We start from the raw sequence: 25,281 nt of genomic DNA, 5'->3' as shown, positions 1-25,281 counted from the left end.
GTCTTCATGGCATTAAAAAATTAAAGACTAGGAGCAGAATGAGATACTAGTAAGACAACATACATCACTCAGACCGTACGAGGGAGTGCAGAGCCAAAGGAATTTTTCAAAGGGAGATGAGCAACACAACTTATGTTCTTATTTTATGTCATAATCAGATGATATTGTTTTGACTTTTTTTTTTTAAAGGTTAACTGGAGTTACTTGAAAAATGTAGAAATAAGTGTCAATTTCTTTGCATTTTAATTTAGTGAAAAACACATACAGCCTCTCTTATTCATTTCATATTAGATAATGGGAATATTGCTAAGTAGTATTTTTTTGTACACTGATCGATACAGTACGATTTTTTCCCCACAGTAACTCACAGCCACTTGCAAGCTGGTATTGACAGTAACCAATTTCTCTATTACTGTTTCTGTAGAAAATTAACTGTTAAGCAGCATATAGCATTAGATGCAATCTCAAACATCGCTCCAATAGCAATGCAGGTAGATTTTACTTCCTTCACTGACCCCTGTGCACAGTTTCCCAGATCTGACTTCCTTGATCACTGTCTGCTTCCAAGTTATGTGGCAGATCTTTGGTCCTCCGTTATCAGGCCACAGTTTGTATCACAGGATGATCCTGTTACTATCAAATCAAAACGGATACCTATTTGTTTAACAGCTTGTAAGCATTTGGTGGTGGACAAGTTGTGACTTTAGGTAATTCAGAAATATTAATAAAAATCCTAGAAAAAAAAAAAAAAGGAAGAACCACATAGGCAAGCCAACAAAAAGCATCCAGACAGAAGACCCAGACCTGCCATGATCTTATGGGTTCTGAAACATTTTAATACGTAGCTAGTGACAAGAAACACGCACAAATTGTGCCAGTAGAGTGGCTTTGCAATTTGATTATAATGCTTCTACAACTTGCAGGTGAGAAGTATTTCCATGACTTGCAACAAATCCAAATCATTATCTAACTGTTTTAGTCTACAGAAAACAGAAAAGATTTAATTTGGAAAATACTGAATGCATGCTCTTGTATACTCTTTGAAAACTAAACTGAGTAACATTTTTATAGCTTGAAATGGCCAGTCTTGACTATATAAAGCTTCAATGAGAATTCGTATTAGAAACATACCGACTCTCCCAGTTGATTTGAATTTAACTAATTACATCCTTAAAGTTAAATATCACTTACGAGTTTTGGGACAAAACTGAAGTCCTAAAGCTGAGAGACAACAAACAAGCAAAGCAAAACAACTTACCTATCAGAACCGTTCCAGCAGCATTCAAATTTGTCAAAAATGCAGTCATTTTCATACAGGGAACAAAGCTTGCTTCGAAGATATTCATGAACCTTTTTGAAACATTTAAATCGATATTAGAGAGATTTAAAGAAAAAGAAGAAAAGAGGGTATTTAAGAGAACTTGAACTTCATACTTGATATGTCTCTACAGGCCTGTTTTCCATATTGAGATCCCAGACTTTAACAGAAAGGTAGTCTCTTGTCATCATGTATCGACCACTGTGACTGAATTTTACATCAGATATCGATGAGATTATTTCTGAAAAAAATGATCTGCTGCTAGGATCTTCAGGCTCTTCAAAAACTGTAGATAGAAGACAATTACCAATGAAACCAACATCAAATTCTACAGCTTCCAACATTCACCAGTACTTTGACAATTTTAAGTTAAGATACTAGTTTCTTTAAAAAAAAGAGGTTGCTGTTAAATTATTAAAAATAGTCTGTTTAAACAATGTTTGATTCTAGCAATTTTATGACCATCTCCAGCATTCTCAACTGGAGCACAGCATCAGCAAACAATTCACAGGTCTTAAGGCATGAATCAGAGAAAAAAGTTAAAAAAAACCAGTATGTGTGCAGTAAAAACATTACAACTGATCTACAAATGAAGTTGAACAATAGCAGGTGAAAGCATCAGCATCCAAAACAAGATCTTAATGCATTTTGAGACTACTGGATAACATACTTTTATTTAGATCTGAACAGAATTTGTACATTGCAACCTCTTGAAAGGAAATATTAGTATCTACACTTGAAATGAAAGGTATGGTTTTAGAGAACAGGAAAAAATATTACATAAATTGAAGTCAATCACTGAAGTCAGTATTCCATGACACGAGCTATCCAGAATTATTTTTTTTATTTTTGAATAGACCCTTTTAACAGGATGTTTTTCAGTAATGATCAGTTAAAAAGATAAAATGCTAGTATGTAATTTAATGCAACGCTAAGTCACAGAGGAAATGGCTTAGCACTCCACATGTCACATCGCAGAAGTACTTCCCTTCACCAAGAAGAAATGCTGATCTTCACTACAGAAATCTTACCTGCAAATATCAGGGTAACCCACAGGAATAGTAATGCCAATAAACCGTAAGTGTTACATTAGCAAAAAAGGAAACAATAGGCTGCGTGCAAAGCACTAAGTGTTCCCTCTGATTTCTATAGAAAAGCCTTCCTCACCTACATAAGTTTATATAGCTCAGCAGACCAAAAAGCATTCATCTTTCATCCCTGGAAACTAACTTCAAACTCAGTGAGCATTTTTAAGACCATATTCTATCTTATGAGCTGCAAATGGTCACAAATTACACGGATCAGCAGCAGCAGCCTAGTTGCTAACGCACAGAGGTGAATAAACTGCCCTGAACTGGGATTTGATAAGCAGATACCTTTGAGAAGCACCAAGACTGAGTCTGGACAGAAGACAGGTCTCACTGGTGCCAAAAGCACTTGTTCCCATCAGTTTATGATGCATAAATGGGTAAACAGGAGCAGAGTCAGATCGTCAATTGTCTCATGCTACACTTCTGCTTGTTGATGGCCTAGAACAAGACAATTAAAATGTTCCATTCTACAAAACTACCACTCCTTACCTTGTATGCTCTTTACCAATAAGCAGAACTTGGTATATTTATAAGCAAACACCTATACATTCTATCTTACATGAGAACAAAGCAAGAAGCCCGTAAACCACAGGTGCATCCTGACTTACATTTTGAATGCCTGTCACAGAGGGCTGAAGAACGCATGTCACAGAGTCGAATAGTTCCTTTGCTACTACTGTAGACAAACACGTTACAGTGATGGGGGTGGAACTCTGCAGCGGTGATCACTTCTGTCAGCTCCTCCATGTTCGCAGGCTTAATATCTACAATATCTGGGAAGGTTTTGGTAAAGGTATGCAACACCTCACATTTGAATTTCTTTCTAGTAGCTATCTAAAAGTGTAGAAAATACAGCGTAGGAACCAGGCAAGATTTTAATTTCCACCATCAGCAATCTACACAAAGTAAAGTGACTGCAGATTTACAAAAACGTAACACCGGAACTCGTTGTTACAAATCTCCTTCTGGAGATGCTGGAGGCAACTGAAGAGAAGTTGAAAGATGATATAAAGAATTTGCTCCAAAACAAAAGCCCCATCTATCAACAAAATCACAAAAAGAGGCAAGAATTAGTTTGTATTTTTGCTATAAGCTCTTATTTGCATAAGAAAAACTTTAAAAAGAAAAAAGGGGGTAAAAGTTCGTTCTTATAAAGAAGCTAGCCTCCAATCCCTCAAATCAGCACCCAGTAAAGATTAAACTCAGAGATCAATTAAGCTCCCAGATAGAAATTGCAGATTCCTCTCAGTCTTCCTTTTTAACACTTCTTACCCAATGCTGAATATACTTTCTTATCTGAAGCTTTAGATAACTTGCGTATGATCCTTTTAATATGTATTTCTGCAACTTTTGTTTTACTGCAGACTTGCCTCAGGAGGACATACTATTACGGTTCTGGATAGACAGGCTTGCAAAAAGATTTTTTTTTCTACAGTTGACAATACCAGTTGATATGGAAAAAATAAAATTTGTCTTCTTCAAGAGAAATGTTATTTTAGACAGTTAAGAGACCTTAAACTTTGGAAAGATCTGCAGTAACACAGGATCTGCTTTTCAAATTTTTCAACTCAAACTTAAACTCCACAGATAAGCTATCTACAACATTTCTACTGGCACTTTTCCTCTGAAAGAATGCTTGCACTCAGAATGAGTGATAGCATCCTAATATGCCTGCTTTCCCTGCATTAAGTCTCTAGATCTTTAATTCTGTTATTTTAATCCCTAAGTTTGAACACCAATTCACAAAATTAAACATACGTAACTTACACGTATCCTAGTGCTCACAGAGGACCAAAAAAAGGATACTAAAACTTCTATCTGTGATTTCTAAATGCCATAGGTTAATTCTTAGGTCATCTGCAGAAAGGTATGTTTCATGATCGCTATTTACTGAAATAGAGTTTATGTGATAAGTATGTGCATTTGCAAATATCCTTCTGGGACTTGCTTCTACCATTAGGTCCATGGGTTTCAATATTGGCACCTGAAACATGAAAGAGAACGGTCAAGTTGGGCATAAAGCTGATTTCTGATTCAGAAGACATTAATTTCACCCCACCTATTTCTGTCTTGACTTACGGACACCCTCCCACCAGTTCTTTAACAGGATTATAAATTTATCCTCCCCCACCGTGAAGTTAATGAGCACAGCTGCAACCCCCAAGCTATGAGATACACAATAGAACACTTTGTCTAATGGCAAACACTAATAGAAAAACTTGGACTTTGTTTTCTAAAAATAGATGAAGTTCTAAACACCTTGTAAATCCTCAGAGCAAGAGATGCACTAAACCAGGCCATGAATGGTGACTTGACAGACCACTCGCACAAAACCTCGGTCACTGCCTTCTTTAGAAGTTACCTGTCAAATAAGGAAGCTTTGTACCTCACCCATCAGGAAAACAGTACGTTTACAGTGGTATTGAAGACGATGTTAATTGGAAACAAGTGCTTACAATGACCTCCGTATCTTAGAGGGTGCTGGTGAAATTGTTAAAACATTTGCAAAGGAACTCCCCTATTTGTTCCCTGAACAGTCAGTACGATTTCAGGAACATGTAAACACTCCATTCTCACAGCTAGCTGATACAAGGGATGATGTGGTTTATCCCAGCCAAGTGGATTAAGCTTTCTTCTTGTTCCTTCCCCAGCCTTGTCACTGACCAGCAAGTCAACAGTTTAACGCTATCCATGGACGTCCCCATGCTGTGCTGTTGAACTGTGTGTACCAGAACGCTATCTTACATCATCTAACTACGAGAAGAGTTATGACACTGTTCAGGGTAATTTGTCTTCCTGAACAAGAAACAAACTAATCTAAGAGCTCTGTAATTGTTTTCACCATGTCTGTATCTTACAGTCTGTTGAGATCATAAAAGGTAGTTATTAAAATTAATCTGTAACTGCTTATTACCCAATCTTCCTATCTGGCCATGAGTGTTCCTAGCTCCAACAATTATCAATTGTGAAGTTGAAGATACATTAACGTGAGTCATCAGGAATGGTACTTGGAAGTGACAAGGCCTCCACGCACAGGAGGCTCTGAAGGGCTGCTTCTCCTAAAGCCTACTTCGTTACAAACAACTGGGGTTCTACTTCTGTAAGGAAGCGTGGAAACAATGGCCGTAAGAGGCCAAGTTACGTACACTCCAGATATCTAAAACTAAATATTTTTAACAGACGAGGGTAACTGTTGGTAAGTTTTTCCTCCCCCTTCCACCAATCTTTTCCCACACTTAGTTCATTCCATCCCTTTGTCTTGTAAGATGATGTGCCTGGCAGGATTTGCAGCTCAGCCCAACCTTCCTTTCCCAGAAGGGCAGCAGAATTAGAAGACTAACTTTCAAGAAAGTGGTTCTTGCTTTTTGTTGCCCCCTTCCTCCCTCTCCCAATTCAGCTTGATGATTCCTAAAAACACTACAGTGTTTGAAGCAGATGCCAAGAGGCTCATTGAGTGATACAGCCAGTATCGGGCAGAATCCAACACAACTGTTCCGGCCGTACTCTGGCTTTGCCATGTTCCCCAATGGGATGTCTCCTACATAATGGCAAAGTTGGAGAAGCCCAATTTTTATCCCTGCCTACTTCCAGCCACTGGGCTAAGGCACTGTATGATTTGTTTCCCTGGTTTTAGGTATTTTATTTGGAGTAGTCAGATCTTGGCTCCTACAGACGAAGTAGGAAGCTACCTCCCCGCAGTGGGTAACCTTTCCCAGCATGACAAGGCATCATGCTGATGCATACCCTAAAGCTTCAATATTTGATTTAAGCAAAGCAAGAGAAGAAAAAACAATCCAAACATCAGCAACAACATCAACCAAACAAAACCACAAAACCACAACAGCATAGTTCCTGTAAGTGTCAGGAGTGACAACAGCTTTAGAAGTAGTGAGAGCCTTGGTTCAGTTCCTATTTATAGCAACAGCAACACAATTAAAATCCATCAAAAATCCCCTACCCCCAAATGACTGCTTTGGAACCTTTTAAAGCGTGAGCTGAAAACCAAGCCTGGAGCACTAACCCTACCGTAACATCACTATGAAAACGGACAAATAGCACGGCTCCAGAAGTATACATACATTAGGTTTCCCAAATGCCCAGGAACTGGCCTCTAACAAAAACACCTTCTAAGACAATACTTAATTTTGATTTTTAAAAGTTTAAATTTCCTATCCATTTAAAATATAAGGTGTTCCAAGAAAAAAAAAAAAAGCTATTGAGAAGTTACTATCTTAGTTTTGAAATTTGCCTCAAGTTTTCCAAAGGAACCTTATTTTATGATTTTAGAAATATATGTATTTCTATATAAAACCAACTATTTAAAAAAGAAAAAGGTTATCAATTACCCTGACCAAAGCACCATTTCTAATCTACACATTTCAGTTGACAATTCTGAACAAAGGTAAAGAAGTACATGCAAAAAGATATTTAAAGTCAAAGAGCAGAAACATACCCGTAGTGCTGTGATTCTGAAAGGATCCCTAAGTCTTCCATCTTCATCTTTTAAATTATAACCTTCGGCTCTTTTATCCCTTTCACTTATTTTCCATAATTTAATAGTTTTATCTAAAACCAACAAAAAATTCACATCCTTGAGAATGAGATTCAAAATAAGTTCCCTAACTAATGGGGTGAGCAGTGTGTTTGTTATTCATCTATCTAGGTTTCTACTGCTTGCAACAGAAAGGATCCCACAGCTATATAATATGAAATACAAGCCTCCCTACGTAGACATGAAGAACCTTGCCTTCAGCTATACAGTGTAGTAGAATTAGTACATTAAAAATAAACAGAAAATATGCACTTGAAGGGTGAGGATGGGAAAAGCAAGAAAATAACATTTAAAGGGAAGAAGAAAAATAAGTAGATTTCATTTTTAACTTTAATATAACACTCTGTTTGAACAAAATACAAGTTTGTCTGAATGGTAGAGCACAATGCCTACCATTCACCAAAATGACCCTTTGCATGGGAAGTTCCACATGCTGATCACCAAAATTCAGTGGTGAGCCCTCTGTTACTATCTAACCTATTTTAAATAGACAAATGCTACGGAGAGAAAACAAAAACAAGAAAAAAAAATAGCTTGAATTGAAGTAACTCCCTTAAGGAGAGAGAAGATTGGGCAGAGGCAGTAACTGGGAATGAGGTTTGCCGCACTGCTTTAGGATTCCACAGCCAAAGGCATGTGCTTCCCGGCTCCTAGCGGGAGCAGTTTGTCCAAACGCAGAAGGGAAGTACGCGCTGAGAGTGAGATCCCCAGCTAACTGCAAACAAACCTCTTCTCCCCAGACTACAACATGTATTTAATGCATTTAAGATGACACCCTTGAGAGACTGCCTTGAATTAGCTGGAGTTGGATCAAAATAAATGAATTTAATTTCAAAGTCCAGCAGACAGAAGTCATCCCTGCTTTCAAAGCTGTGTGTAACAGAACACACATTAGCACTTAGAAAAGTGTGTCTAGGAACAAGGTAAAAGGTGAACAGAACTGTTTGGAACAAGTGCACCCCTCTGTCAAAGGCAAGTTTTCTTCATGCACAGTTCCGCATATACAGTTACAACTTGCTCCATGATGCATCAAAATGAAGCAGTGCTAACAGTCACAGCACCAACTGCTTCAGTAATACATGTAACCACTAATATGTTAAGGGAAGAAATTAAAGAAAATAATGTGAATGAAAAAATGGCATAAACGTGCTCCTAGAGTGACTGTTGTCTAATAATCCATAAGCTCTTCAAAGCACATGATGTTTTAGAATCAGAAGAGCATTGCAAACACAGAGTTTCAATTTTTATTCTAAATTAATCTGGGATCACAAAAAAAATCAATTTCAAAATTAGGATAATCAAGTTAAGTGCATTTCAGACTTGTGCTACAGTTCAGCATACTGGCAACACATTTACACTGAATGCATACTAAAAAGCAGAGCACCAGGGCACGTAAATTGACGGGGTGGCCAGCACACCCACAGAGCATAGCTCTGTAACCATGCCTGTGCTGTTGCTACTTCCTTACTTCTAAGCTCCTAAATCTGTAATTTACCAGGTATTACAATCAAAACAGACACTGCGTGTAATTAAGAAACTGAAACAATCCCAAAACACTCCAGAAAAACCCAAGTGGATCATCAATGAGATAATATTCAAATGACATATAGGAAGGTTTTTATTTTTGCAAGAATAAAATGTTCTTACCATTTGTAGACAGCAGGAAATGAGCAGCATTCTGTTGTGGTAACCACCTAATTTTATTTATTTTTTCCTCAATTTCTAGACTTTTCAAGTAGTCAAACTCAGGTTCATGACTCTGAAAGGTACTGTAAACATTATATTCTCCCCTAGAAAGAGGACGGCTTTTGTTCTGCAAGGAAACATAATATTTCTTGAAGCTGACGTTACCTGGGTCATTAGAAATTGCACATACAAAGCAATGACTAGAAATGGTCAATTAGAAAGTAAACTTTTTACAACAGGTCTTGCTGAATTTGACACATTTACGAGAGTTTAGCATCAATATGTGTAGACTTCCTTTCTAAAAGTAACTCTTTCTATACAAATATTTGTCTACTTGTATCAAAGCACTTCAAAGAGGCGCTTTGCAGAGGAGTCTGCAGAGGAGCTCCCAGGTTCAATTGGAAGAGCTCTGGGTTACACTGCTGCTCCCCAGGACTTTCAACAGAACCGGGGCAGAGAAATCAGCTGTGTCCTAAATCCTAAACCACCAACTCCATGGGATCAGTTTCTACACTTCACCTTTCCAAAACTCATTCCTCTACTCATCACGATATGACTTTATACAGGGTTTCCAAACTAGCAAATAAATGTTAAAGGACAGAGGACATGGTGCAATTAAACATGTTTTTATAAAACTGTGACGGCACAAAGTCACTGCTATATGAGCATTAGATGTAGCTCCTTTCCTACTCATTTTAAACCATGCTGTACCCAGAATTGCCATCCAGGCTCATAATTAAGCTCTGACAACCTTTTTCATTATGAAAATCTAAAGGCTGGAATTACCTTATTTTCATCTCAGGCTTTCTATAGTGTTTATTGTAACACACCAAAGTGCACTAAAAACTTTTTTTGCCCCTCACAGAACTGGAAGACAGCTTTGCATTATTCTCATTTGGCATTTGTGGCACCAAGGAACAGAGATCAAAGTCGCAAGTACCTGCGGACCTGCAGTATCAGATTTGAAGAAAATGTTATTGGGCTCTTCAAATAATTTAATATTAGATAGTTTCTCATGTTTGGAGACCAGCTCCACTTGCAGACCTGCAGTGCCCAGAACACCTGAAAAAACAAACTCCCCAAAGCACAATCGGAAATCACACTTTAGAAGAAGCAAGTCACTTATTCCCAAAGGCAGGCAAGAAAATCAGCTGCCCAGGAAAAGCCTATCTTGCACATTGATTGACGGTGCGTTACTGTGGAAAAAATAGTAGTGACTCACATAATTAAAGCCTGCTATGCCAACCTAAGGCTCCACAGGCAACCTTTGTTCTGACACTCACTTGCATTTCCATGCTTGACTTTGCAACTCTGATAAGGTTTTACAGAGGTGTTTTTTTCCCCTGCAGTCTCTCACAAGTATGGAATTTTAGTTAAGTCTGAGATTTTACGTTACTTTGCTCTCTGTCATTTAACTTTTAATCATTTTAGATAGGATCCTCTCAACTACACTGTTCTGTTTAGCTATTTCCATTACTTACCTAACCACCTATGTTTTGTGCAAGTTGTCTTGGCAGTGGTCTCACTCTTTACTCATGCATTTGGTTGGAATAAACAGCTGCTTGGAACTGAAATAATGCCCTATGAGCTCAGGGCACGGAGCCCAGTATTTCAGCCTGCCTTCCAAAAATAGCGTATGTAAAATTTTATAACTAGCCTAAGTTATAGTCAAAAGTTACACTGTTTAAAATAAGTTTAAGATTTTATCATGTTTCTAGTATTATATACTTAGATTTCTCTTCCTCCTCTTCAGAAATTCCAGTTTTGCAGATGACAACAGAAAGGACTCTAATGCCCACCTCTTCCCTGCAGCCCACATGTGCTCCCAGAAGACATTTGAATATTCTTGTGTGAAGAGTGTGACTTTTTTTTTTTAATACTACAAGGAAAAGACATGACAGCTGGGTTTTGAGCTACAGCACTGAGCACAAACAGCTGAAAGCCAACCAACAGTTCCACCCTGAACAAGCGTCAAGGAAGTCAGAGATCCTGAGCAGATGGATCCTTTTGACCTTGGTCTCTGTGCCTCGGTTAAGTCTACACAGCAGGCTACACGATAAATGAGCAATGTGCTGTCTAGGTGTAGTTGGGTAACATTTCAGCAGCTTTTCCAGCAATGGTACTTCAATTTCACTGCCTCTCAAAATCCCCAGAGTCAAACTGATAAACCATCTTTGGTGAAACGTTCTGTAAGTAGTGTCAGAACGAGGATGAAATGCAAAATATTGGATGGCTATTCATTAATCGAGCATCATTCAACCCACACAATGAAGGAAGGGGGATTCTGCTGGAAAAAAAGCATAGCACCTAAAGGTCAGTACACTTCATGCACAAACAAGCTGAATCAAAATTCCACGATCAATTCTGGTATTTCTAAGCCAGGAAAAGGTTCAAATTCTCATCAGTTCTTCAGAGGGAAGGATATACATGCTCTTTGGTGGTGGGGGAGAAAAAAGGAATTGTCACGTGGAATGTTGATGTAACAGAAAAATTCCTCCTTTCTCTCAGAAATGAAAAGGCATGAAAACTGTTTTTCAGCAAAAGGCTTGATCAGTAAGTCAGCATTTAGTGTATTTTTTCCAATACTTGGGATATAAAAGGCTTGGCAATGTATCTGCATCGCTGAATGGGCAGAATACAGCATAGCATTATCACCCAACTGATAGCGCTGGGCAGAGCCCTCTGAAAGTCTGCTTAACTACCGGAGGGGGAAGTCTTTGTACCCTCTGAACCAAAACACCCAGGTGTTTCTGAGATGAAGCTGTTACCACTGGTTTTGATCCATAGGATCCTAACGCACAGATGTTTAATTCTTCAATTTTTGGACCATGTTACTCCGTTGTCTTTGCAGCTTAACATGTATCCTCTTTTACAAATCAGTTCTTTTGCATTATTTTCAAAAACATTAGAATGTCTTACATCCACCTAAGTGTAAAGTTTGGGGGAAACTCCAACAGCAATTCTACACTTATGATACTGAGCATAACAGGTACACATAACAAACTCACTGTATTTTTGTCAAGGTTTTTTTGAAGGCAGCGAGGGGGTGAAACCACCACCAAGCTAGATTACCAAATTCAGCACAAGGCAGATATTTATAAATAGGGCTAACATCATCTTCTGAGAAAACTACCCAACCATTTAAACTTCACAGCATGAGCAGATGAAGTGAGACTGTGCAACACAAGAGCAGCGTAGTAACAGCACTTTTGTTTTTCATGTCACTGACCTCTTGTTCCCTTTGAAATATAACCACTCTGCCACCTTTGTCTCCTGTTGCAAGAAGATCACCAGAGTAATTAAATTCAACTGTTGAAATAATATCAGCTGTAAACAGAACAGAAATAAAATAGCACTGTAATGTGGAAAGCAAATCAAGATGTTTCAAGACTTGAACACAAAACAAAATTACAATTCATATTAATGCAACAGCCCAACTACAAGATTTACATCATTAATATGCAGAAATTAAGTCGTTTCAAAGCCCGTCAAAATTTATTTATTTACAATTTAAACTACTCTGTGATTTCTCCAGTTCTGAAGCTTGAAGGCCTTCAGTCACAGAAGAGAAGGCATGCTGTTTTCAGAACCCAAGCTACGTATTCCGTCACCAGTGAACACTGACCCACGCAGGCAGTAACGCCTGCCCAGCGCTTCCAGGAGTAAGAACCGTACCAGAAGCGGTTCCTTTGCGGCGTTACCGTGGAGTAGCACTGCAGCTTACACCCATCAGTGAGAGCTGCATGCCTGCCTTTCCCCTGAGCTAACTTTACATAGTTCAGGAAGCTGAACTGGGCAAATAAAGAGAGAAAAAAAAAGAAAAGAATTTTTGCCAATTGAGCTCAGTGAACCAACCCCACACAGAAGCATCAGCGTTTCTACACCAATCGAGGCAAGGGTGATGGCAGCTGAAGGAACAGGAGAGCAAAGTAAAAGCCTGCAGGACCCCCAGCGCAGACTAACTTAAGCTCTCTTGGAATTAAACCTTGAAAAAACAAGCAGCATTCACCAATACATGCCACAATTAATCTTTGGAGGTGGTAATAAAGAAGTAATTGACATTAAACGATCTCTAAATAAGGGGGAGGACAGATAAGGACCTATAGATCTGTCACAGACTTCAGGCATACAGTAACAGCAACAAAATACTACTCACCTTAAACATGTAAGTGAACTTGTAACCATACTGGTGCTTGTTAGCCATGTCAACTTTTCATTACATTAGGCAGGTAGAAAAAAAAGATTTGAAGTATCTGATGTCAACGAGTTTCAGAGTTTGCAATCAGAGACTAGCTGAAAACTGCTTTCCTGTATTGATTTTGATGTGCTAACTTTTAAGCTCCTTTGAATAATCCCCCCCCCCCCCCCCCTTTTACCAGCAAAATGATTAGGAAGTCTCATCAGTTTTCTCAAGATATCATTCATGTTTCAGATTTTATTAAGAGATCCTGGAGACAGTTTTTTTTCCTCATGTATAGGTATCATAATTTACCTGCTTTGATAAATACATAAATAATCTATTTTCTACAGATTTATCCCAGCTTTCAAAATTACACTGCAAACCTGCTTCTGGATATGTCTACTTCTACCTGCACCGTTCTTTAAAGCATTATGAGAAGATTTCATTTTGGTTAAAACCAAACAAAACCCAGGATTATTGCTGATCTTGACTCCCCAACAGACCATAGCACAAGAACAAAACCCACACCACTGCTGCACACAAACCTGACCCTTTGCTCATGACCCCTTCCAAGCAGGGTCACAGAACCCTTCAGGCTGGCGAAGACCTTTAATATCAGGACCTACGCTCACCCAACAGGACAAGCCCACCACAAACCCACGTCCCTTAGTGCCACATCCACACGCCTCAAACACCACAGGGATGGGGGCTCCACCACCCTCCTGAGCTGCCCGCCCCAGCACTTGACTGCCCTCTCTGTGAAGAAAGGCTTCCCCCTGCCCAGGTGAAACCTCCCCGGTGCACCTTGACGCTGTCAAAGCTGTACCTGCACACTTTGCACAGCGGCGCCATCTCACACACACTTCTCTTCATCAGACCCCCGGGTTAAAACAAGCAGCTTCAAGAATCACACAAAACCTGCCCATTCCCACCCAAGTGCCATCTCTGCTCCTCTCCTTGGAAGGTTACGGAAGACACCTGAACTACATTGCCAGTACATCAGCACTGGCCCTGCCTACGCTACGACCGAGCTGGATGGAGATGGATGAACAGTTTCCATGGCTGTCAAGCAAGCAGCTCCTCACACGCCAGCTTCCCTCCCAGGGAATCGCGTTTACACACTTTATCCCAAGTAAGCTGAAAGAACATACAGGTCACCTCACATGTAGCCTTACCCCTTTCTTTAATGTACTTCCTCTCACAGCTCTGGTATCATACCGCTGTAACGCCCTTCCCAAAGCTCGGCACCTCTCCCTGGTGCAGCACCTCACACTCTGTGCAAGTCCTCAGCCAGAGTTACACGCACAAGGTGCACGGGGGGTCTGTGCAAAGCCTTCGGCTAACCTGAAACTGGCTTGAGAATGAAAACAAATGTAATGAAGGCCCTCCCGCAGCAACCTGCATGGCACATGTATGTGGGAATCGTGCCGCTGTCTGAAAGCCAACTCACTCTTCCTGCATGAGAATCCTGGGGAAAAATATACAACAACTCCAATTCAACGTAACCAGAACCAAAACACACACACAAACCCCTTTGTGTATGTGGTTAATATTACGATTAGCCTTTACACTGATCCATGCTAATTATTCCCACAATCATACGTTTGTTTTGTGCCCAATACTGTAAACCGTGCAAACGTATAAATAAGTTATTACAAACGGTTGGCTGGCTAAGAGGCTTTCCAGTTACAGTTACCAAATACCATGACAAAGAATTTTGCACTGAAACCGACAAAGCTAGTGTAATTTAATTACACTGTCATTTTAATTACACTGTAATTTTTTAAAATATGAATTAAACCCACTTTTCCCTATAAGACCGTTTAACTGAAACATAGTTAACCACCGCCCCCAGGTTCCATCAGGATTCTCAGCACTATATTATTTCAAAGTATACAAAAGAAAACAGTTACAAAACTACAAATACACCACAAAATTCATTTGAAACTGATCACTCTGTGTTCTGCTCAATAATACCTTACCTACCCACATTTGCTTTCTATTTTTAAGCCAGCTCCAATTTTTTAGATAAAACAAAGCAAGCTTTTGCAGGCTCTTAATCGTCACATTAACTTTGAAGCTTCTGAAGCTTTTTTATTTTACATCATACCTTTTTCTGTGTACAAGCACGAGTCTATTTCCCAGCAGAACTTCAGCCTTTTCTTTATACTAACAACGTAGTTCACAATAAAACGTACAAAGGCTTAGGAAGGCATGGTACTGCCTCACGTACAGCATCCTAACGCACTCCTCTCCTACACAAGGCACCCCTGTGATTACAGACGTTTTGGAAACGGAGGGGTGTGCCCAGCCTCCTTCCCTCTGGCTTTGCTCCCCTGTGGCTAAGGCGCTCTGTTCTGGAAGCAGCCATGGGAACTTGTACTCCTGTAAGCTAAGGAGAGCAGCAAGACCTACGGTTTTACAGTAAGATGTGTCTGGCAATATTTCCTTACAGCCATGAAAAATTAATGTTTAGTTTCACTTTTGGAAAGAAGTTCCAACTTTGTTATGTTCTGCATGCAGAGCAGGAAACTCCCAGTTGTTTCCAAAGCTGGTACATTAAAAGGAGCGTTGGATGAAAGGTGCTGGCGAATCCTCAAAAAGGTGCTGTCAAATTCTCTGATTTAAAAGCACCGAGTACTTCCATGGGTAGTAAATGACCTCCAAGCATGCTAGAAGACTAAAAACATCTCTCTCTCTAATAATGTGGTGGAAACCATTCCCAGTGACTCAGGAGACCGTCCTGTAAGCCTTAATGTAAGTTTCAAAACTTAGTATAAATGCTCTAAGAGTCATAAAAAGGCTCGGGTTGGAAGGGACCTTAAAGACCACCCAGTTCCAATCCCCTGCCACAGATAGGGACACCTCCCACTAGGTCAGGTTGCTCAGGGCCTCATCCAACCTGGTCCTGAACACCTCCAGAGATGGGACATCCACAGCCTCTCTGGGCAGCCTGTGCCAGTGCCTCACCATCCTCTGAGTGGAGAATTTCCTCCTAACCTCTAATCTAAACCTCCCCTCTTTTAGCTTAAACCCATTCCCCCTCGTCCTGTCATTATCTGACTGAGCAAAGAGTCGCTCTCCATCTTTTTTATAAGCCCTCTTTAATTACTGAAAAGCTGCAATGAGGTCTCCCCGGGGCCGTCTCTTCTTCAGGCTGAGCATCGCCAGCTCTCTCAGCCTTTCTCCATAGGAGAGGTGCCCCAGCCCTCTGAGCATCTTCGTGGCCCTCCTCTGGCCCCGCTCTAACAGCCCCACATCCTTCTGGTGCTGGGGGCCCAGAGCTGGATGCAGGGCTGCAGGTGGGGCCTCACGGGGCAGCACAGAGGGGACATCCCCTCCCTGCCCTGCTGATGCCTGCTAACAGCACTGCTGCTGTTACCTTCCCTGTATCACCAACCCCCTGCCCTGAGCCTGGTGAAGTTCTCTACTATCAGCCCTCCGGTCTTCTTGGGCTGGCTGTGCCGGGGGTGAAAGCAGGGGATGACAGAGACCGGCTTTTGTTACAGCCCGGAGGAGAGCAAGCTGAGGCCTACAGACTGATCCCACAAAGGACTCATACGAGGTATTTCTGACACCGACATCAACGCCTCGGCTCTCCGTTCAGGCATCTAAAATAGATATCTAAAATTAGCTACCATGAACTCTTCCTTTCTAAGCCGGCTGCACACTGCCACTCCTGTTAAAAACCTGAAGAACCCCGTAATGCATAGCTCCCCGGGAGACGGCAGGCAGTCCAGCTGCACACTCTGCTTAGCACTGGCTGCTAGACACAAGCAGCATCAACGCCTCTCCTTGGGAGCTACTTGAAGACTTCTGGCAAAATCCCACTCCTCACACTTAACGGACAAGGAAGCGGAACAGTCACCATTTTCAAACATTACCTAAAAAGAAGGATGCTTCACACCCTAAGGGACTATTTTTGGAAAATGTCAGTTAATACAGCTTCACATTTAGCTCAGGGGCTGACAAAAACGCATACTAGCCGACCTGTCTCCTGCCCCTCCAGTTGAAAACCATGTTAGTACACAACACCTCAGTCCACGGTGTGCCCTGGAGATCCAAACAAACAGCGGTGTTGAAGGACCACGAGGCTCTCTGGAAAGGCTCAAGCTTCGAGAGGAAGTGACTGGACCCAGCCCATAGCCAGAGAGCTGGCACAAACCGTAAAGGAGATTAACAGAGCAAACTAAACATAGAAAGAACATTTCTGTACTTGCAATCCAGATCACACACCTTCCCCTGCCCCATGCCCTGTGATTCTAGAGAGCATTTTGTTCCGCAGCTGAAGGAAGGTCCCGGAGACACTGCACGGTCACCTGCAACTGGTGGGAGTGAAAGGGAGTGCATAGGGGAAATAACTACAGGCTGTGTGCTCCTAAATCAGCTTGGAAAGCAGAAGTTGGGATGTCCCTGTGATGCTGTGCTGAACTGTAAGTCATGTCAGCAGGATGAGCAGAAACCTCTTTTGCAACAGGCAGTGACAACGCACGACCTCACGGCACAACCGGTGACACACATGGCCATGGCCTAGGCAGGGAACGGCAAAGAACCAACACTGCAGAGCGACTAAACGAAGAATCAAACGGAATCACCAAACGGTTTGGGTTGGCAGGGACCTTACAGCCCACCCAGTCCCCCCCTGCCATGGGCAGGCCCCCTGCCCTAGCACAGGCTACCCAAAGCCCCCCAGCCTGGCCTTGGGCACTGCCAGGGATGGGGCACCCACGGCTCCTTGGGGCAGCCTGGGCAGGGCCTCGCCGCCCTCTGAGAGAAGAATTTCTTCCCAACATCTAACCTAAATCTTCCTTCTTTTAGTTTTAAACCATTCCCCCTTGTCCTGTCACCATCTGCCCATGAGAAAAGCCTCTCTCCCTCTTCTTCAGAGGACCTTTTAAGGCCACTACAAGGTCTCCTGGAGCCTTCTGAGGCTGAACACCCCCAGCTCCCTCAGCCTGTCCCCACAGCCGAGGGGCTGGAGCCCTCCGAGCGTCCTCGTGGCCTCCTCTGGCCCTGCTCCAACAGCTCCGTGTCCTTCTGGGGCTGGGGGCCCAGAGCTGGATGCAGCACTGCAGGTGGGGCTCACGGGGCAGCGCAGAGGGGACATCCCCTCCCTGCCCTGCAGGCACAGCAGCTCTGCTGCAGCCCGGGCACATCTGGCTTTCTGGGCTGCAAGCACACACTGCTGGGTTACGGTGAGCTTTTTGTCCACCAGAACCCCTGAGTCCCCCTCTGCTGGGCTGATCCCAACGAGAATGAATGTAATACAAGAATGTAAAAAGAGCACATAAGATTAGCAAAGGAAGAAACAAACCCAGAGATGCACTAGAGGGAAGTAAGTAATCAAAGCAAATGAATAAATTCAAAGCCTAATGCCTGTTCAACTGTTAATAAAAAAAGTGTTAAAAAATTGCATCTGAGCTTAACAAGTTACAGATACACAGTGCCTTCCAAGTGCTTGTTACTTGATTTACATTTATTGCAAGAGAACCCCCCCTCAGTGTCACACAGTGTCTGCTCACACCAAAGGGTTCTGGGGTGGGGCGCAGGGAGCTGCCCGAAGGTTTAACAGCTCCTCACCCTGGGCTCGCTGCAGCTATCACACAAGGTGAAGGCACAAAGCTGCGGGCCCTCCTCCCATTGCCTGCTTGTTGGGGCAGGCAAGTGCCATCAGAAGTTCAGTTGCTGTGGGATTCTGGTCACCAACCCCGGCACTCCTTGCCAGTCTTCAACAACTCCCCTCCTTCTCCTCCTTCCTGCACTTTCTGCTCATCTGCTTCTGGCTGAACGCGGATTTGCCATACTACACCTGCCAGAACAGTCAGTGGAAAGGACTAACATTACCTGCAGTTAGGGTGGACTAAGACTGGCATGGCTGTTCCTGTAATGCCTAAGATCTCCTAAAATATTTCCTGGTGTTGTTTCTTAGTTTAATATTTGATAGAAAGCTGAACTCTGCGTTTGGATTGCACAGAAAAGTAAGCTGGACTTTAAAGGTATCGATAATCACTTGACAACGTATGTAGAACTTACGATAACCTATTTTTCAGCATATACTATTTTTTAGACTCTATTTTCAGATCTCTACTTCTGCAATTGAACACTTAACACAGAAGTGCAATGTATCAGAGGTCAGAACAAACCGAGGACAGCACAGTTTTGCTCGGACTGAATTTTTTCCAGCTTACAGCGTGCTGCCCACTTCAAGTATCCATCAGGTCTAATGTGTTTTTTTTTTTCTCCTTTAACACTTGAACAACTTGCAAAATGGCTTGGATTGCCTTTACATACCCAGCAGAACTTAACTCAGTGCATAACAAGACTGCTTTTTGCACTAATGTAAATCCCCAAATAGATCAGAGGTCAGCCAAGGGCGTGGGGAGGGCACCCGAGGCGCTCAGCAGGCAGTGCAGCACTCGGCCAGCATGGGACACTTGGAGCAGCAGCAGCAGCAGCTGGCTGAAGCCAGCGCTGTCGCTGAGAGGCAGCGCACAAACACGAGCCCTTCCCTCGAGTGGCTGCTAGCGCCGGGGTCCTGCAGCCAGGCCTAGCTAAGGCAGCGGGCCCACCAGGGGTGAGCAGGCAGTAAGGTGAGGTGGCAGCCTGCTCCCAAGGCCCATGCCAAAGGACAGACTGCCCAGCACCCCGACCCAACCAACACATTAAACCGATTTTAAAGTGACCTAACAGCCTGCAGCTCAGGGAGGACAGTTAGTGCAACTCCCTTATTTACACAAGCCTGCAGGTTCTTCTCAAGGGAACCAAGTGAAGCGATGCTGTAGGTCCTTTGAGCTGTATCAAACCCACCTCCACCGGGCTCACAGGGCACGTGGCTGCCCAGATGTGTTTATACATCACAAGGGCAAAGCAGCCACAAGAATAAAGAGCAGGAAAGCTGAACTTCAGTAAGACAGAAATTAACTTGATCTTCATGCTCGCCTTTTCTTACATAGGCTGGAAGCTTACGCAGGCATGAGTACGTGCCTCCATAGCGAGTCAGGATTTGGAAACACGGCAAAGATGACGTTTAAATTCACTGTCAGTACATCAGATTCTCTCCTCCACACACAGGTTACTTGACAGGACCGCTCGAATGAAGATCACCTGGGCTGTATTTTTTATCTATTTTAAAGAATATCTTGTTCACTTGTAAATCTGGGCTTCCTCACCGTGAGGAGCCATAATCTGAAGATTATGGGAGAAGAGAAAGAACTAGAAGCTTCCAAAAGTTCACTAACGCAGCAGAACATCTTGTTGCATCCAGAGTTACTCACTCATACAGTAAGACAGTGCAATTTACTGTCCAGTGGCATAACACCCTGCTTTTATTGTTGGCTGATAGAAGTGGAACTCAAGAGTGCTTATTATTAAATACCACTATCTGAGAACGTTTTTAGGGAATAGCTTGTTGTGAAATAAAGGGTGGAGATAAGTTCTTGGCTGTGGGTTCCATGAAAGAACAGAAGTGGTCTACCTAAAACATTAAGGTGACTTTCTCCAGCAGGAAACCACTATGTAACATGGGCTCAGGTCAAAACTGTTTGCAAAAATATTACTTCTGCCCACCTTTACAAAACACCAGAGCACTTCCCAAAGCTGATTTAACGTAATTGCGTGCATTATACAGAACGCTCTGCACAACACACAAAGCAGGAAAGATCAGGGAAACTATCAAAAACTTTGGTCCCTGCAACAAATGGTGCCTCCTCAGCCTATTCAGCTGTCCTTCTGGTGAAGCTGCGAGAGGATCAAGGCAAGAGCACACCACAGCATGCTGCTGTAAAACAGCAACAAGAGCCAAACGTTTTGGGTACAGCAAGAGAACAGGCCCATGAAACCGCCTCTGATGTTACGCTTATGGCAAAATCCTTTTTCAATAAAAAAAAAAAAAAAATCAACCAACCAAAAACCAATCAAACAAAAACACACAAAAACAGCTTAAAAGCTGACTTTCTGCCCCTTCTCAGTAAGAAGCGACATCTCCAGGTATAAGCAATTATTTAGGATGAAAGGGAACAATACACATGGCTTAATAATGACTCCCTCACCATGTTTCCCAGTTCTTACAGAAAAAAAGTCTGGAAAGATAACCAGTTTTGGCATTTCTTCCACGCAACTTTAACCAGATGTCAAATAGCTGTACCTCTTTTGGACTACATATATACACATACACACACATATATAATGGCGCCATCGTGCCAGAATCAGCTTTAAAAACAAAAAAAAATGAGCCAGTTCAGCTCCTGAACATTTTCAAGTCACTGATTTGTAAAACCAGCTAAAGACACAATGCTTTTAAAGCACTTGTCTCCAAACTTCAGAAAAATTGCAGGATCATAATCCAATATATTTTTATCAGATCATGGTTTTCTTCGCTACTTGTATACTGCATTCTCACAAACTTGTGAGGTGGTTTTACTTCTCTTTAGGCTTGTTACTGTGCTAAGTAACAACTCTGTTGAGCTGATGATAACAGGGTATCCTTTAGTTTACCCCTGCTATCAAAATTACTAGTTGGAGATTTTTTAAAAAAACTGTATTTTTCTTTGACCTCTACATGCAAATTAAAGAAGTCTTTAACGAGCAGAAAATCCACTACAACAGCACAAGTTATGTTTGTAAGCCAATGACAATTCTTAACATCAACGACAACTTTTCTTCCCCCCCTGCAGAACAAGGAGTTCTGCTCATGTGAAATACCTTCTAAGTTAATGACAGGGAGCTTCTCAGCAGCTCTCCTCAATTACAACAGGTCACCGGGTATACCATTTATTTGCAAGACCTGGCTTTACACTCAGCTCCTCCAAAAAAGACTTCAAATGCAACACTTAAAACAGATGAAGACTTCAGCTAATGAGGCTCTGAGAAGAAAGCAAAACTCACTTAGTGGAGTAGCCATACATTAAAGCTGCTGAAACCTGGAACAGGAATATACGCCTTACCAGTACTGAATTAAAACAGCATTTACAGAAGGGAACAGTTAATCACAATTCAGAAATCCATACAGACTGCTTTGAGGGGGGAGGGAGAAGCCAAAAGCAAAACTGAAGAAATTCCATCAAACCCAAGATCTCCACAGCATACAGGTTCATGTGCTGACAAGGATCAGACATTCCTCCCAAGCATGTCCAACTTGTCACTAGCACAGATCAATTAGGAAGATTTATAATACCCACTAAAAATATATATATTTATATACACACTGCTAATTACATCCAGAAGCAGTCATGGACTGTACGCAGTGCATGCATCCCAAAGGAATCTGGGACTATCTGTATATTATTTAAATAAGCTGTTTCATATTCTGCTAGAAAAAAAAAGAACACCAGTATTTTTTGAGCATGCAAAACAAATTAAACACTTAAATCACAAAAACAATTAGGTCTTGGGTAGCACAAAAATACCCTGAAGCCTTTATTTAGAAAGCTAATTTCTACCAAAAAAGGTAATCCACGAACAAAAAGTTTCACAGGCAATCAGCGTGGTTTTCATAATCCCATGGATTTTTTGCTAACAACCAAATTACAACACAAGTTTAGATTACTACTTCCCCCCTTCCCCCCCCCCCCCAAAAAAAAGATTAAACTTGTTGCCATCCTCAACACAAGTTTTTCAATTCAGTATCTGTTTTTAATCCAATCTTCCTCCTCCTCCTTCAGTCCAACTAAACTTTCCTGCTTTAGAAAACCGGTGTATTTTCCTGATCTTTTCATACGGCCAGCCTGGCCATTACAAACACTGCTATTCTATTTATCTGCGCAGAGCACTGCGCAGATTGCAGAGATCACTCACTGAAGAAGCAGGTTCCATACACAGAAAACAAAGACAGAGAACGATTTTTTATGTTAATAACTTAGAAAAAATCCTGTGAATAGAGATGACAGTTGCAAATCCAACTACAGCAAGTGAATAAAAATATGAGTGGGGTTATGACAAAGCAGTACAGCTCAGAAAACTACGGACTACAAAACGTATCCTAGAACCGCAGTTCAAAAGGAAAGGGGATTTTGGTTACATTGCCTGACTACCAGGCACCTTATTTCTGCTGCTGGATCAACTGTCCATAGGAGCATTTAGCAAAAGCACCTGTATTTAATACAGCTGGTAGCTACTTCATCTTATCACTTTCAGATTTCTTTCATAGAGCTATTTTTTTCACAAAACGGGGAAGAAAAAAGTACGACAAAAAGGTGAGTTTTCCCATCACAACAACGTACATGGAATTCACAGCGGCTGTATGTGCTATTTGCAGCAAGGCTATCCCAGGTCAACAGCAGCACGCCCAACACATTTAAACGTGGGTTGGGTAAAAGATGTTAGAAAAACGGCGATGAATAAAGATCTCCGTAACTGGGAACAAAAATTTAACAATGGCATTGCATTCTCATTGCATACTGCAGAGTCAAACTCAGACAATTACTAGCAAATAAACCATCCGTTCTGTACTCGAGTCTGATTTCAAGGCAAAAACAGGAAAAAAAAGCACAACACAAAATACAGACGGAGTCACAAAATCTCTAAGGAGTTCTCATCTTCTAGTAGGAAAACAAAACTCTAGCACCAATTCGGTAAAAAAACAGGTGCTAAATGCTTACTTACATCAATTGCCCCATGAAAAAAATAAATTGCTCCTATGTAACAAGTGTCACACAATCTGCAGTCCTCACACCGGGAGAAGTTGTGTTAATAGCGTGGATACGGGCAATTGCAGGATAGAAGTGTTGGAGCACTATCACCCCTACTTCCGCTCAGCACTGCTCAGAACAGAGAGCTTTCCCCTCTAACGAAGACCTCGGCCTTGGTGATCATCAGTAATCTAAGTTCCTCCTTGAACAGCCCTGCTATGCACTTAAATAATTAAATGGATTTAAGACATTCTGGTATTTCAAAAACCAAAAGCTTTCCAGCGCTATGCAAACTCTTGTTGCTCAGCTGCTGACCGGGAAGTAACGTGCTCATAGAAGCACATCTCACTCAACACGGAGCACTGAAGCTTAGTTACATGGTGAGAGAAACTGAGAAAAAAAGACCATTGGGGAAATTCACGAAAGCTACTTAACCGTATTTTCAAAAGAACTCTGGGCACTTCAAAACAATAAATAGTACATGGCACAAAACATAGTGAAAAATAAAAGGACAAAAACAACAGCCCGGCCTGAGTACTAGTTTCTTGAATAGTTCTCATGTCTATTCCTCCCAGAGCTCTTATTTTGAATGGAACGCCAAAACAAGTGGCATGAAAATGAAAACACCGTCAATGTTATTTCCCTGCAGCAGACAGTAAGAAAAAAATATTTACTGTACCCAGTAAAAATAAACGCCAGTTATTTCACTTAACACAGTAGATACAGCATTTTCAATTAACGCAGTAAAAATCTTAGTAATTAGCACAGAATTATGCTTCATACTCACTCCACACCCCCTTTTCTAAACAGTACCACAGAGTATCCTGAGCAGGAAGGGACCCACAAGGATCATTGAGTCCAACTCCTGGCTCCACACAGGTCTACCAGAAGTCAGAATTCAAGAGTCAGAATTCAGCATCTCCAGCCTGAACAGTTTGAACACGGAAAATTTTGAGAGAAAAGGTCTTCACCTCAGACTTAGTAACTTCACGTTATTTCTACATACTACAGAAAAACATCCCTCCCCCGAGTAACGCCTTTTTTTTCGTACTCATTCCCACACACGATGGGCTGGCAAGTTTTAGCGATGGCGTAAAGATGTGCCCACGTCCCCTACTTCAGCATCCCTGCTTGCAGCTTCCCCACGTCACCATGAACGCAGGAAACCTCCCCACAGCCGCAGGAAGCCTTCAAACTCCGCTCCTGAGCCGAGTACACATGACAGAGCCGCACGCTCTGTCGCCCTCCTCGCGCCAGGAGCGAAACCTGACGAGCCTGGCAGGCTCCGGGTGCGCCCGTCTCCGTTCCATCCCCGCCGTCCCCTCTCCTCGCTGGCGACGGGCATTAAGGCGCGAGAGGAGGCCACGCTGCCTCCCCGTTAGGCTCTCCCGCAGCCTCGCTGGAAGCCCGGGCGGCAGCTTAGTCATGGCCGGGGGCTGCCGCGGCCCTGCCGCTGCCCGCGGGGGGCCGGGAGCCGCAGGGACACCCCGCGGGGGGCCGGGCACAGCCGGGGCGGCGCGGCCGGGCCCGCTCTTCCCTTACCTTCCGCCACGTCCTCGTCGATGGCCCCCTTCACCTGGGAGAAGCACCACTGGAAGTCGTTACCGTTACCGCCGCCGCCGCCTGCCACCCCTGCGGGGGGAGAGAGCGCGGTGAGGGGGGGGAAGGAAGAGAAGGAGGGAGCCGGCCCTGCCCGCCGCCCGCTCCCGGTCCCCCGCCGCCCGCTCCACTCCCGCGGGGCCCAGGCCCCGGCCCCTCAGCCCCTCGGTGCCCGGCTCCCCGCAGCGCCGCCTCCCGGCCCCGGCCCGGCGCGCTGGGCCCGGCCCGGC

The 25,281-nt window shown here is 42.6% G+C and overlaps 1 protein-coding gene across 1 annotated transcript in view; it reads right to left on the bottom strand.

The window, feature by feature from the left end:
• Positions 1 to 25,100, bottom strand: part of PPP2R2D (protein phosphatase 2 regulatory subunit Bdelta) — a 27,856-nt gene extending 2,756 nt beyond the window's left edge. Inside the window, exons 1-5 of the mRNA XM_035329986.1 lie at positions 24,995 to 25,100; positions 4,216 to 4,393; positions 3,018 to 3,182; positions 1,435 to 1,604; positions 1,259 to 1,350 (exon numbers count right to left, since the gene is read on the bottom strand). Of these exons, the coding sequence (XP_035185877.1) occupies positions 1,259 to 1,350; positions 1,435 to 1,604; positions 3,018 to 3,182; positions 4,216 to 4,375 (587 nt within the window). The 5' untranslated portion in view covers positions 4,376 to 4,393; positions 24,995 to 25,100. The remainder of the gene's footprint in view (positions 1 to 1,258; positions 1,351 to 1,434; positions 1,605 to 3,017; positions 3,183 to 4,215; positions 4,394 to 24,994) is intronic.
• Between the last annotated feature and the right edge of the window lie 181 nt (positions 25,101 to 25,281).

Source organism: Oxyura jamaicensis, chromosome 6 (assembly GCF_011077185.1).
Source record: "Oxyura jamaicensis isolate SHBP4307 breed ruddy duck chromosome 6, BPBGC_Ojam_1.0, whole genome shotgun sequence".
NCBI lineage: Eukaryota > Metazoa > Chordata > Aves > Anseriformes > Anatidae > Oxyura > Oxyura jamaicensis.
The sequence above is the reverse complement of the archived record's forward strand: the minus strand, read 5'-3'. Positions and strand labels throughout refer to the sequence as shown.